Source organism: Calypte anna, chromosome 4B, assembly GCF_003957555.1.
Source record: "Calypte anna isolate BGI_N300 chromosome 4B, bCalAnn1_v1.p, whole genome shotgun sequence".
Classification (NCBI taxonomy): Eukaryota; Metazoa; Chordata; class Aves; order Apodiformes; family Trochilidae; genus Calypte; species Calypte anna.
In genome coordinates this window covers 22,997,202-23,009,636 of record NC_044249.1, presented here as the reverse complement: position 1 = coordinate 23,009,636, position 12,435 = coordinate 22,997,202, and the positions used below count along the sequence as shown (strand labels likewise).

The 12,435-nt window shown below is 68.2% G+C and overlaps 2 protein-coding genes across 3 annotated transcripts; both read right to left on the bottom strand.

Annotated features, from left to right (window-relative positions):
• Positions 1-1,089: 1,089 nt before the first annotated feature.
• On the bottom strand, positions 1,090-2,822 carry NAT8 (N-acetyltransferase 8 (putative)). 2 transcript variants are annotated; one of them, XM_030450519.1, is made up of 2 exons: positions 2,773-2,822; positions 1,090-2,104 (listed from the first exon to the last, which is right to left on the bottom strand). In XM_030450519.1, exon 2 carries the CDS (start codon positions 2,089-2,091, stop codon positions 1,417-1,419), a length of 675 nt encoding a protein of 224 aa, XP_030306379.1. In that variant the 5' UTR covers positions 2,092-2,104; positions 2,773-2,822; the 3' UTR covers positions 1,090-1,416. The 2 variants fall into 2 exon arrangements, with proteins under 2 accessions (XP_030306379.1, XP_030306380.1); XM_030450520.1 differs by having other exon boundaries at positions 1,090-2,099; positions 2,773-2,819.
• Positions 2,823-3,475: 653 nt separating this feature from the next.
• Positions 3,476-9,307, bottom strand: LOC103531170 (probable carboxypeptidase X1). Its single transcript, XM_030450922.1, is given in 17 exon segments — positions 3,476-3,729; positions 4,268-4,370; positions 4,456-4,595; positions 4,672-4,830; positions 4,833-4,896; positions 4,898-4,969; positions 5,062-5,241; positions 5,329-5,525; positions 5,720-5,843; positions 6,097-6,185; positions 6,261-6,411; positions 7,099-7,183; positions 7,246-7,385; positions 7,819-7,928; positions 8,246-8,347; positions 8,799-8,994; positions 9,146-9,307. Coding segments are annotated over 17 exon segments (2,328 nt in total).
• Between the last annotated feature and the right edge of the window lie 3,128 nt (positions 9,308-12,435).

Below are 12,435 nucleotides of genomic sequence, written 5' to 3'. Positions count from 1 at the left end.
GGGGTATGGAAGAACACCCCCCCCTCCAAGGGTTGCTCATTGGGGGGGACCCCGAGCGGAGGATTGGGGGGCCCAATATACCAACCCCCCTCCCCGAGTCCCCCCACCCCACATCGCCCCCTTAGCAAACTCCCCCCACCTGCTGCTACCTGCTCTGCCGCTCTCAAACCGAAGACCCCACGGCTGTGCAGACGCCCTGGGCAAATTCAGGGGGGGGGTTGCCCCTCAGCAGACCCTGAGGGTCCAAGCAACCCCCCCTGCCCAAGGCGAAGAGAGAGGGGGGGGAGTTTGCTTCCAATCCCCCCCCAGCGTTGCCGTCTCCCACGCAGCAAGATGCCGGCTCCGTTCAGCTCATCGTTGCGTGCAATCCTCCGGTTGTTTGTTAGGGGGGGGCGGCCTCGTGTAGCTCGCTGTGCGTGAGGAGGGGGCTCTGGCACCCCCCGTTCCAGCTTGGCCCTTATTCCCACCCACCCACCGCCCCCCCCCCACGTCGATGGTGGCTCCGGGGACGCTTGGCGAGCGCAGGCGCCGAGAGGGAAGAGCCGCCCACGCCGCTGTGGGGCCGCCGAGAGACTGGAGAAGGTGGCAAGGTCACGCTCAGCCTTGGTGGGGGGATCCTGAGGGGGGGGGGCTGCTTCTCCGCGGGGAGGGGGGTCCTGGGTGGTGGTAGGGGACGAGCAGAGCCCATCCCCCGCCACCGCCCGGGTCCCTCCTCCCTGCCAAATGGATGAGATGCGTTGACACTGGACACCCCCCCATAGCAGAAACCTCATCGATTAGGGGGGATCCAGCCCCATTTCCCTCCCCCCTGTGGGAGATTGTAGCCCCCAGCCCCACCGAGGACATTGCCCACCCACAGCGGTGCCATGCTCCCTGCCAAGAAAGGTTGGGGCTCTGTCCAAGTCCCATTTCATCCCTTGAGCAAGGAAGAGGGGGGTCTTCACTGTCACCCTACCCAGGGACCCCCCGGTGACACAGGTGGGGTTATGGTGATGCCCCACGAGTGCTTTGCCCCCACAGCCGTGCCAGACCCTTCCTTTGCAGTGCCAGGGACCCCCACCACACCATGGGAAGACCCCAGCGCAGAGCTGTGAAGGATTAATTTATTTTTCCCCTCTTTCCAGGAGCAGCACCTGTCCTGCAGACACCGTGGATGGGGGGAGAGCAGCCGGGGGTCTCACTGAGGCAGCCACATGCCCCCCAGGGGACGTGGAAGCACCAGGGCCAGGCACAGCCCCCCCAGGGCTCCCTTGTGCAGGGCCAGCTGGACCCCACTGATCCCCCCCAGCACGAGGGTCCCGACCCCCCCAACTCCCTGAGAACCCCCACGGTACGGCCCAGAGCAGCACCGTGGCAGAGCCAGCACGGCCGGGGGGCACCGGGCACCCGCCATGCCAGCGGGGGGGTCGGGGTGTCTCAGGACCCCCCCTCCAGGTCGTAGCGGTAGGTGGTGATGGTGCAGTTGGCCAAGCGGCCGTAGATGGTGGGCAGGAGGTACCGTCGGTCCCGTCGGAACCCCAACCTCTCGTAGAGCCCCTGAGCCTCCCGCTGCACCATCAGGGTGTTGAGCACCACGGCGCGGCAGCCCCGACGGCGGGCGAAGCCCAGGGCGGTGCGAGCCAGGGCGCTGGCGATGCCCCGGCCCCGGTAATCCTTCCGCACCGCCATCCTCTTCAGAGCCAGAACCTCCCCGACGGAACCGCCGCCCTGGGCCGGCCGCACGCCCACCGTCCCCACCACCCGCTCGTCGGCCTCTGCCACCCAGAACCGACCCCCCGAGCTCTCGGCGTAGGCGGCCGCGATGTCCCCGAGGTCGTCCCCGAGGCAGCGGTCGATGTAGGAGCTCCAAGCCCAGCCCAGGAGGTGCCGGGCCAGCGCCAGGAGCAGGGTGAGGGCCAGCAGGGGCAGCAGGAGGGAGCGGGCGCTGGCCAGGAGCAGCCCGAAGGTGCAGCCCAGCAGCAGCAGCACCCAGGGCTGCCGCAGGACGTGCAGGCACAGCGCCGGGGCGTACTCGCTCATGCCGGTGGCGAAGACCTCGCGTACGGCTTCCCGGTCCTCCTCCCGGTAGGGACGGATGCGGAATTCCACCATGGCGGGGGCTGCGCTGAGATGGAAGGGGAGGGGGTCAGCCCCCGACCCTGGGGGCTGCATCGGGCTGGGACGGTGAGGGCGGGGAAGGGGCTGCTCCCCCCCCTAACCCCCCCACATCCCCATGGATCCCACAGCCCCCAGATCCTCCCAGGCCCCCAACCCTTCCATTCCCCCCTGGACGCCCCCCAACCTCCAAGACCCCCAGAGGAACCCCCGGACACCTTACAGCACACCACACCCCCCCATCCCACAGAGCCCCCAGCTCTCCACCCCCGGACCCCCTCGCACCTCAGTGCCCTGTGCTGCCCCCATCCATCCCCCAGCAGACCCTTCCCCACCCCCGGCAGTCACCCCCACACCTTCCCACCACCAGCCCACCCCTTCCCGCACCCCCTTCAACCTCTCACGGGGACTCTCCCAGCAGCCCCGACCCCTTCACTGCCCTGGCGCCCCTGGGACCCCCTTTCAGCCCCCTCCCCAATGCCTCTCTATCCCCGGAACCCCCCTCCCGAGCCCCCCCATGACCTCAGCATCCCCCAGACTCCCCCCCCCCGACCCCTCTCAGGGTCCCCACAGTCCCAGCACCCCACAGACACCCCACGGGCACCCCACAGGCACCCCCACTCCACGTCCCGCCTCTCCTGACTCCCCTGGACCCCCCCCCGCCCCGCCCCCCCCCACCGCCCTCCGCGCGCCGCCGCCAGTGCCCGCCCGACGCCGCCAGGCCACGCCCCTCCTCCCGCCACCAGCAGCCAATCAGCGCACAGCAGTGGGGGACGCGCTGACGTCGGGGCAACCACGTGGGGCAAATGCTGGGCGGGGCCATGCCCGAGGGGGCGGGGAAAGAGGCGGAGCTTAGCGCCCAGATTAACCATTGAGCCTTAGAAAGGGGGCGGAGCCAGGAGCGGGCGCGGTCCGAGGGGGCGGAGCTTGGGAGCCGGCACCGCCCCTTTCCCACGGAACCCCCCGGAGCAGGATCGGGCCCGTGCCCCCCCAGCTGGGAGCAGAACCCGGGTCCCCCCTGTCCCGGGCAGGATCGGGCCCCGTCCCTCACCCACTGTCCCGCCTCGGGGCAGGATCGGTCCCGCATCTCCCGGCCCAGCGGGGGGCAGGATCCGTTTCGTGTCCTTCCCCCCACGACACCCCCTGTCCAAGGCTGAGACAGGACCGGGCCCCTTGTGCCCCCCACACACCGAGGGCAGGATCGGGACCCCCCTCCCCGCCGCCCCCCCAGGGCGCAGGACCCCGCACAGCCGCAGCACATCAGCTTTACTGGGAGTTCCCGCTCCGGGTCCGGCCCCCGCGGGCCCCCGCGCCGGCTGCAGCCCCCGCTGTGTCCCCCCCCGGATCCCCGCCGAGCCCGCGGCCCCCCCTCTCCCCACGGTCACGGAGCCCGGCGGTGGGCGCGCAGGCGGTTCAGGCGCTGCCGCCGCAGCCGCAGCAGATCGGCGGGGGTGGAGGGGTCCCTGCCCGGTGTCCGCCCCCGGGGCCGCGCCCGAGCCAGCCGAAAGCTGCATGGGGTGGGGGTGTTGCGATAGGAGACGCGGCAAGGCTGGCTAGCCGGCTGGTAGCCCTCGGCCCGCGCCGTCACCTCGTACTCGCCCGGGTTCAGCAGCCGCCAGTAGTCCCCGTCCAGGGCTGCGATGGGCAGGGATCAGGGTCATGCTCCCAGCCTCATCCCACCTCCTCTCTTCCCCACCCCCTCCCCAATCCCGTTCCTGTCTCCATCCCACCCCATCCCCTTCCCATTCCCATCCCCAAATCTTCTTCTGTCTTCATCTCGTCCCCATTCCCAAATTCATCCGATCGTCATCCCCATTCCCATCTCCATTCCCTCCCCATCCCTAAATCCCATCCTCATTCCCCTTCCCAACATCATCCCATCCCCTCCCTTCCCCATCTACATCCCCAATCCCATCTCCATTCCTGCCCCATCACTATTCCTACTTCATTCTCAGCTTCTTTCCATTCCAATCTGTACCCCATTTCCTTCCCCTTCCCAGTCCCATTCCTATCCCTCTTCCATCCCTATTCTCATCTCATCCCATCCCCTTTCTATTCTGCTCCTTCTTCCCATCCCAAGTCCTCCTGTCCCCATTCCCAGCATCGTCCCATCCCCTCCCCATTCCCATCCCTACCTCATCCCTTCCCCACCCCACTCCTGCTGCCCCCATACCTGTCCGGATGTCGTGGTTGATGCCATCCACAGAGATGATGGCGTTGGCGATTCCTTTCTCCGTCTCCCTGTCCCGAACCACCCCCTTGATCCCCCGGTGCACCTGGAGCCAGCAGGACACAGTGGGGGTCAGAGGACAGGACCCCCGGGCTTGTGTCCCCCCCGTGAGCTCCCCCCCGTGTCCCCACCTGCTCCATGTAGAGCAGCAGAGCCTCCCGGTTGTTCTCCCACTCGTCCGGCAGCTCGGAGGCGTGGGGGAACTTGTCACACGAGAGCTCCACCGTGATCTCGAAGCAGTTGGTGTGCAGGTAGCTGAAGTCGTTCATACCTGGCGGGCAAGACCAGGGGGGTCACGGGGATGTCCCCATGACCCCTCCCAACCCTGTCCCCCCCCCTTCACTCACTGCCGGGCACCGTGTGCCAGTTGGCCCCGTTGATGATGTTCCCAACGCGGGCAAAGTCATCGTAGTGGCAGAGGCGCCGCTCCTCGGTGGCCATGGCCAGGTTGGAGGTGGCGTAGACGGTGGCCAGCCATCGGAAGACGTCGTCATCGGGGGTGGGGTCAGCTCCTGAGCCTTCCAGTAGGTGCGGGTCATGTCGAAGGGGTAGGTGACCACCAGCTCCCCCCCCGTGCAGGTTGGCGCTCAGCACGAAGGGGACGCGCTGCATCCAGTCGATCACCGCCCGCGTCTCGGGGGCCACCTGGGAGTGGGGCCACCCGGTGACACCAGGGCCCTGCAGCACACACACACACACACACACACATGCCCTGGGGTGGGTTTTGGGGTGCCCACCGTGGCGTTGGCCAAGGTGTAGTACTCGGGGATGGGGATGTAGTGGTTGGGGAACTGGTGGGGCACGAGGTCGTTGTCCTCGGCGTCCCACAGTGCTGTGTTGAGGTCAGCGAAGTTGTGGTTGAGATCGATGCCCTCGTAGGTCCAACGACCCATGGCCCAACCTGACAGCTCCGAGCCCTGCCGGGGACACACACACACACACACACAGTGTCACCAGGGACAGCACCGGGAGGAGGAGGGGGGTGCTCAGCACCCCAACCCTACCAGCTTGTAGGCGGTCTCGTAGCCGTCGGGGTTCATGGAGGGCAGGAGGTGGATGCGGGTCTGGGTGACCAGCTGCACCACGCGGGGGTTGCCACGCCGGAACTCCCGGCACAGGTATTCCATCAGGTTGAGCAGCAGCTCCCGGCCCAGCACCTCGTTCCCGTGCATCCCCGCCACGTAGCGGAACTCCGGCTCGCCTGGTGGGCACAGCGTGGGGACACGGGGGACACCCTGCTCCTCCAGGCATCGGGACGTCCCCAGGCATCCCAGCCCCATCCACCTGCCCCAGCCTGGGTGTCCCCAACTCCCTGTCCCCATCCTGCCCCAGCCTGGGTGTCCCCAACACTCCGGCTGTTCCCTCCCCCCCTGCCCCCTGCCCCAGGGTCCGTACCCACTTCATGGCGCCCGGGGTGGTCGGAGATCTCCATCACGTACATCTTGAGGCCCCGGTAGCTCCTCCCGATGCTGTAGACACGGGTGATGTTGGGACACTCCTCGTTCACCCGCTTCATCAGCTGGGGAGGTGGGCAGAGCGATGGCACCCCAGGGTGGGGGGAGACAGACCCTGCCCTGTGCCAGGGTGCCCCCCGAGTGCAGAGACCCCCATTGCTCCATGCCAGGATGCCCCACACCAGGATGACCCCAGGGATGCAGGGAGCCTCTGTCCCATGCTGGGGTGCCCCCAGGGGTGCCGAGACCCCCACTGCCCCACACTGGGCATTCCCCCGAGGCTGGGGGCTGCAGGGTGGGGGGCTGCAGGGTGGGCACCTTTCTCATCTCCTTGTAGTTGTGATGTCGGAAATCCAGGGGGTCGGTGGGCAGGGGCTGGCGGGGCCAGGTGTAGGCATTGTTGGGGTCTGTGAGGGGACACGGTCAGAGCTCCGAGGACACGGGGACAGGACCCCGACCCCCGACCCCCGGGGGGCACCCACCAGGCAGCGGGCAGCCCAGCACCTCTGCCCGCAGGCAAATGGTGCCGTTCTGGAACCAGGTCTGGGGGTTGATGCGGAGGTACCGGGCGACCACCGGAGAGGGCAGCAGGTTCAGCACCGGTGTCTCGGGGTCCTTGTTCCCCGGGAAAACCTGGGGGACACACGTGGACATAGCCCCCGGGGGTCCCTGGGCTGCTCTGCCCCCCAAATCCCACCCAGCACCCAGATTGGAGGGTCTCCACAGCACGGGCACCAGGAATGAGCACAGGGACCCCCAAACCTGCCCCTGGCACAGGGACCCCAGACCCATCCCTAACACAGGGACCCCAAACTTGCCCCTGGCACGGGAACCCCCAAATCTGCCTCTGGCACAGGGATTCCCAAAGCTGCCCACGCGTGTGCAGGGGGGTCTGGCCGGGGTGGCAGCTGGGGACAAGTGGCCTTTGTGCCCGGTGCCAGGGGGGGAAGTGCTGGAAGAGGCTCATGGGCTGGGGCCAAAGGCAACAAAGCTGGGGCCAGTGCAGCGGTTAACCCCCTCCCCCGGCATGGTTAACCAGCCCATCACCGTTAACCAGCCCATCACCTTAGCCCAGTTAAGCCCCTGGTGTGGTTAACCACCTCTGGCACAGTTCAAGCCCCCCGCAGAGTTAACTCCCCAGAGTTAACCACCCCGCACGGGTGGGGTTAATCCCCCGGCACAGTTAACCCCTTGGTACGGTTAACCCAGACACAGTTAACCCACTGACACGGTCAACGCCCCCCTGCCCTCATTCCCCCCGAGATCCGGGTGGGCCAGGGTTGGTAGGGGGGGCTCCTCTCCCCCCCCCGGGTCACCTACCACCTCGGCGGTCCCGTTGCGGCAGGGGTGCCACTCGTGCGTGTCATTGCTGACCTGCACCTTGAAGGTCGTCACCCAGTTGTACCTGTGGGGACAGAGGGTCAGGGGGTCTCCGCGCCCCCCCGCCCCCCCCACCCGTGCCCTTACGTCCAGATGGAGTTGAGCCCCTGGGTGACCACCCCGGTGAAGTTGGTGATGCCGCCGGCGTCCACCTCCAGCCACTGCTCCGTGTCCTCCTGCCCCGCACACCAGCCCCCGTCGTACAGGTCCCCGTCGTACAGCCCCGACTGCGGGAGAGGGACAGGGATGGGGGAGGGCCTGGCGACCCCCTCCCCAGGCCCCCCCTGTGCCCCCGGGGTGGTGCTGGAGCGGGACCCCTCGAGGGGCCTCGGGTGAGCCCCCTGCCCTGTCCAACGGGCTGGAGAGCCTCTGCCACACGTGTGCCACGCACAGGCCACGCACACCGTGTGCACACCACACACACGTTATGCACACGCCATTGAAACCTCACAAGCTGTGCACGCACGTGCCACGCAGACCTCGCACACGCCACGCACATGCCAAGCATACACACTGTGTGTGCTGCACACACCGTGCCACGCCGTGCCTGAGCTGCACGTGCCACTTACACAGCACATACATGCCATTCAAGTGGCCGTGCCACGCACACGCCATGCACACGCCAGGCACACGCCAGGCACACGCCAGGCACATGCCCACCTGTATGTTGAGGCGCCCGCGGTGCGCGCCCAGCCCGTAGCGCTGGTGGCTGGAGGCTCTCAGCTGGGAGTCCTGAACCCGCAGGGACTCCAGCCCCAGGGGGGGACAAGCTGGGGACAGAGAGGGGACAGGCTGTGGCTATGTCACGCCACACCACCCTCTTCCTTGCCACGCAGCGGGGCAGCTTGTGTGTCTGGGGGGGCCCTGCCCGTGTCCCCCACTCCACTGCAGGGTGGGCACGTGTCTGCACATCCATGTGCACTCACACGCGTGTGCAGTAGCACAGTGTGCACCTCTCGCGGGGTGTTTCGTGCTGTATTGTGCGGGGAGCATGTGTGTGCGTGTGTGTGTGCGTGGCATGGAGGTGTGTGCACACGTGTGTGTGCCCGTGCAGTCCCCCCGCCCCTGCCCCCCCAGGTGTACATACGAGAGTCCCGTGGAGCAGCTGTGTCCCTGCCCGGAGCCTTCGGCCTCTTCCTCACCACCTTCTTCCTCACCACCTTCACCCGCACCACCTTCTGCCTGGGGGCTGGGGGGAAGACGGACCCCGAGGGGGGGGCTGGATGATGGGGACTCCATCAATCCCATCCCCTGTGGGACCCCCCACCCCATTGCACCCCTCCCTCCTACACCCTGGGGCACCCCCACCCCACAGCGCAGCCCCATGGGGGTGCAGGGCCCCAGCACACGTGTGCACACACACCCTGCACATGCACATCCCTGTGCACACACACAAGGCGTGTTCACAGAGCACTGCACAGATTCACATGCAAAACACATGCATGTGCACGCACAGACACACGTGCACACGCCTGCACAAGTGTGTGAACACACAAAGGTGTATGTGCACACGTATCCTTGCACATGGGTCTCTGCACACACACACGCACGCACTGCACACTAGAGTTGTGCACGGGGCCCTCCCTGCACACGCGTGTGCACACCACACACACTCACAGCCCCCCCAATCCCCCTCCTACCTTTGCCCCCGGGAGCCCCCTCCTTGGGCCGCGTGCCCTCTGGGGGTACGGGGCTGGATGGAGTCCCTCTTGGGGTGGGGGGGCGCGGGGGTGGCCCCACTGCCCTTTGGGGGGGCCGCCCCGGTGCCTTGGGGGGATCCCGCCGTGGCTGGAGAGGTCTTCGGTGCCGTGCCTTTCGGAGGGGTCGCCCCGGTGCCTTTGGGGGGGCCCGTCCCGGTGCTTTTGAAGGGTCCCACCGTGGTTGGGAGGGGTCTCGGTGCCGTGCCTTTAGGGAGGGTCCCCCCGCTTCCTTTTGGGGAGCTCGCCGTGGTCGGGGGGGGTCTGGGTGCCGCCCCTCTCGGGGGTACCGTCGTGGTGCCCATCCCCGTGGCGCCGGGGCGGCGGGGCTCGGTGGGAGCAGCCGTCAGCCCTCGGAGTCGGGGGGGCTTCCCCGGGGGCGCCGCCCGGGCGGGGTGCGGCGGGGGGGCGAGCAGCAGCAGCAGGAGCAGGGTGAGGGGCAGCCCCAGCATGGCCGCAGCGGAACGGAGGGAAGAGGCCCCCGGCCCAGCCCGGCCTGACCCGGCCCAGCCCCCCCCCCGCCCCTCCCCGCTCCGCCCCCCGCTCCCGCCTGGCCGGGACCCCCGGCAGTGGGGGTGGAGTGGGGGGTGGGCACCGGGAACTCGGGGCCGAGCCGGGAGGTGCGGAGGGGGAAAGCGTGTGCGTGTGTCCCCGGCTGCTCCGGGACCCCCCCTCCAGCGGGGGACACCGTGTCCCCTCCCTGTCCCCTCCGTGTCCCCACTGTCCCCAGCATCGCACCCCCCTGCCCTTGCACCCCCGGTGTCCCCGCCTCCCCTGCACCGTGTTCCCGCTGTCCTCAGGTCTACCTGGTGTCCTGACTGTCCCACAGCCCCCGCAGTGCCCCAGCCCCGTCCCTCCAGTGTCCCCAGCCCCCTGCAGTGTCCCCCCTGTCCCCAGCACTGTGCGATGTCCCCAGTCGGGAGCAGCGCTCGGGAGGGGGAGAGGCTCGGATTGGGTTCCGCCGTCCCGCCCCGCATCAGCCCTCGGTACCGCCGGCCGAGCCCGGGGAACCGGGAGGCCCCGGAGCCTCCTGGGCGGAGCGGAGCTGGATCCCAGCAGCAAAACCGGGACCGGACCCGGGGGCTGCTCGGAGGAGCTCCGGGGAGCGTGGTCGGGATGCCCAGGGTGGGAGGTGGGGGTCCGGGAGCCCACCGGGGAACGGGGACGGTCTCTGGGTCCAGCTTCTCCCCCTACCCTGAGCAGAATAGCCTCGAGGCTGCCGGGAGCCTCCCCTGAACTCATCCCCCAAAAAAGTTAGGAATTTTTTTTATTTCCCCGGACAGATTCCTCCTTCGATTTTCTACAGGACGGGGGGGCACGGGCTGGGCTCGGGTCACCGGCACTCTGGGGGCAGTTCGGTGCAGCATGGGGGATGGTCTTGTCCCTGTCTCCTCCACCAGGTCCCTGCAGGGCTGTCCCAGAGCCAGTGGCACTTGCTGCCAGCCCAGGATACCTCAGCCCAGGGATGTTCCTGCGGGATGGGATCCTCCACCCAGCAGCTCCCGGGGATGTTCTGCAGGATGGGATCCTCCACCCAGCAGCTCCCGGGGATGTTCTGCAGGATGGGATCCTCCACCCAGCAGCTCCCGGGGATGTCCCCTCCCCACTCTTGGCTGGGGGTGGGGGCCCGGCAGGACGCGGCTGTTCCCGGCCGGTCCCCGGGCTGGCTGGTGGGAAGGGTTTGCTCAGAGCTGAAGCATCTCCCGCATCCTGCTGCGGGCTCTGGAAAGGGTCCAAGGGGGAGTGTTCACCCTCCCCGCCGTGGCTCAGTCCCCACGGGATGGCACTTTCTGGGTTTGGTGCAGACCTGGTCCCTCTCCTTCCTCACCTCCCAGCTGTGGAGTGGTGGTGGTGGGGGGGGGGGTTGGCCCCCCTCCCGGGGTCCCGGGGGCCAAGGCAAGCGGCTCTGCAGGCTCCAGGGCTCCCGTCCAGCCCCACTCAGCACTTCCAGGGATGTTCTGGATGATTTCCAGATGATTTTCCCCGCCGATGGCTGCCAGCTCCCGCTGTGGGACAGACCTTAAAGGCGCCGGAGCCTTTCCCGGCAAGAATGCCACGGGATGGCTGGCACAGCCCCCCGACACCCCCCCGCTCCAAAAAACCCCACGGTGCATTGGAGCTGGTGGCCCCAGGGGTACCGGAGCCCATGGAGGGGAGTCGGGGGGGGGGTGTCTTGCTGCTCCCCAGAGAGGTGGGGAAGCTGGGATCCCTCGTGCTGGGGTGTCCCCAAAAGGGGGGGGGGGTGGCTGAGCTCCGTGTCCCCAGGCTGGCTCACTGCCCTGGCTGTGGCTGAGCTCAGGGCTACCAGCCAAGGAAAAGGCTTTGGCAGCCACCGGGCCAGCTGCGGGACTTGTCCCCAAACCACCCGGCAGTGCCTGGGCCTCGGACAAGGGCTAGGGTGAGGAGGGGTCTCCGGGGTGAGGAGAGGACCCCAGGCTGGTTGAGGGGTCCCCGGGCCAGCCTGGGCCCATCTCTCCTCATCCCTGCCCTGCCAGTGGGGGGGACACAGGGGTGGGTGAGATAAGACACAGCCCTCCAGTGTCCCCCACTGGGGGTAGGAGAGCTGGGGGGCCGCTGAGTTTCGGGGTGAGGGGCTCCAAGGGGCATTGGGAGGGTTTCCCTGGCTGCTGGGGTGTCCCCAACCGCTGCTGTCCCCTCCCTGAGGATGGTGTCACTCCATCAGACACGGCTGTGACATTGGCCCCCAGTGCCTCTCCATGGTGGGGCAGACACCCACCTGCAGCTCACGGAGGTCCATGGTGGGGGCACGGTGCATGTCTGCGGGAGGGGTGGCCACGGGTGGGGGTCCGTGTCTGGGTCAGGGGTTGTAGCTCGCACCCAGGAGCAGCTCATGTCTCCAGGGATGGGTACGCCTTGGCCCGATGGCTCCTGTGCTGGCTCTGACTCCGTGTTCCACCCCACAGACATGTCCGGGTGCTGGGGGGGCTGCCAGGGGTGCTGGGGAGAGCAAACAGTGACAAGCGGTGACAAACGAGAGGTCCAGCTGGCGCCGTGCCCGGGGGTGGTGATGTTGGGGTGCAGGCAGGGGCACGGGCAGGATCCGCGGGCAGCGACAGCCCTCTTGTGGCCCGGCTGGAGAGGGACAGGGCTGGGACGGGACGCGTCCCCGGGGGTTTCCAGCTCCTGATCCCCCGCCCCACGCACCCCCTAGGTGGTCGCCTATGTTCCGTGGGAGTGTGGCATGTCCCCAGGGGCCTGGGGGTGACAGGAGGTGGCCCCGAACAGGTGCCGGTGGCCCGGTGTGTGCCACCCCCCCTCACGCGCCACAAGGCTCATTAACCTTTGGTGGTGAAGACAGTAATTAGCACCGCACAGCAGCCGCTGCGCTCAACTGCGCTGGGACGGGCCCGGGGGGCGACGGAAACCAGCAGGGCGGGGTCCCCAGGGTCCCCAAGTGGGGGGGTCCCGTTCCTACCTGCGGGGTACCTCCCACTCCCCTGCAAAGGAGAGGTGGCACAGGGAGGGTCCTTGGGTGACCACAGCTTAGGGACAGTCCCCCAGGTAAGGGAAGGGGGGGTCAGAGGAGACAGGGGGGTGCTGGGAGGGGTGGCATGGGCGG

Excerpts from the sequence above, each read along its gene's own strand:
- NAT8 (XM_030450519.1), bottom strand. The coding sequence starts at position 2,091 with ATGGTGGAATTCCGCATCCGTCCCTACCGGGAGGAGGACCGGGAAGCC.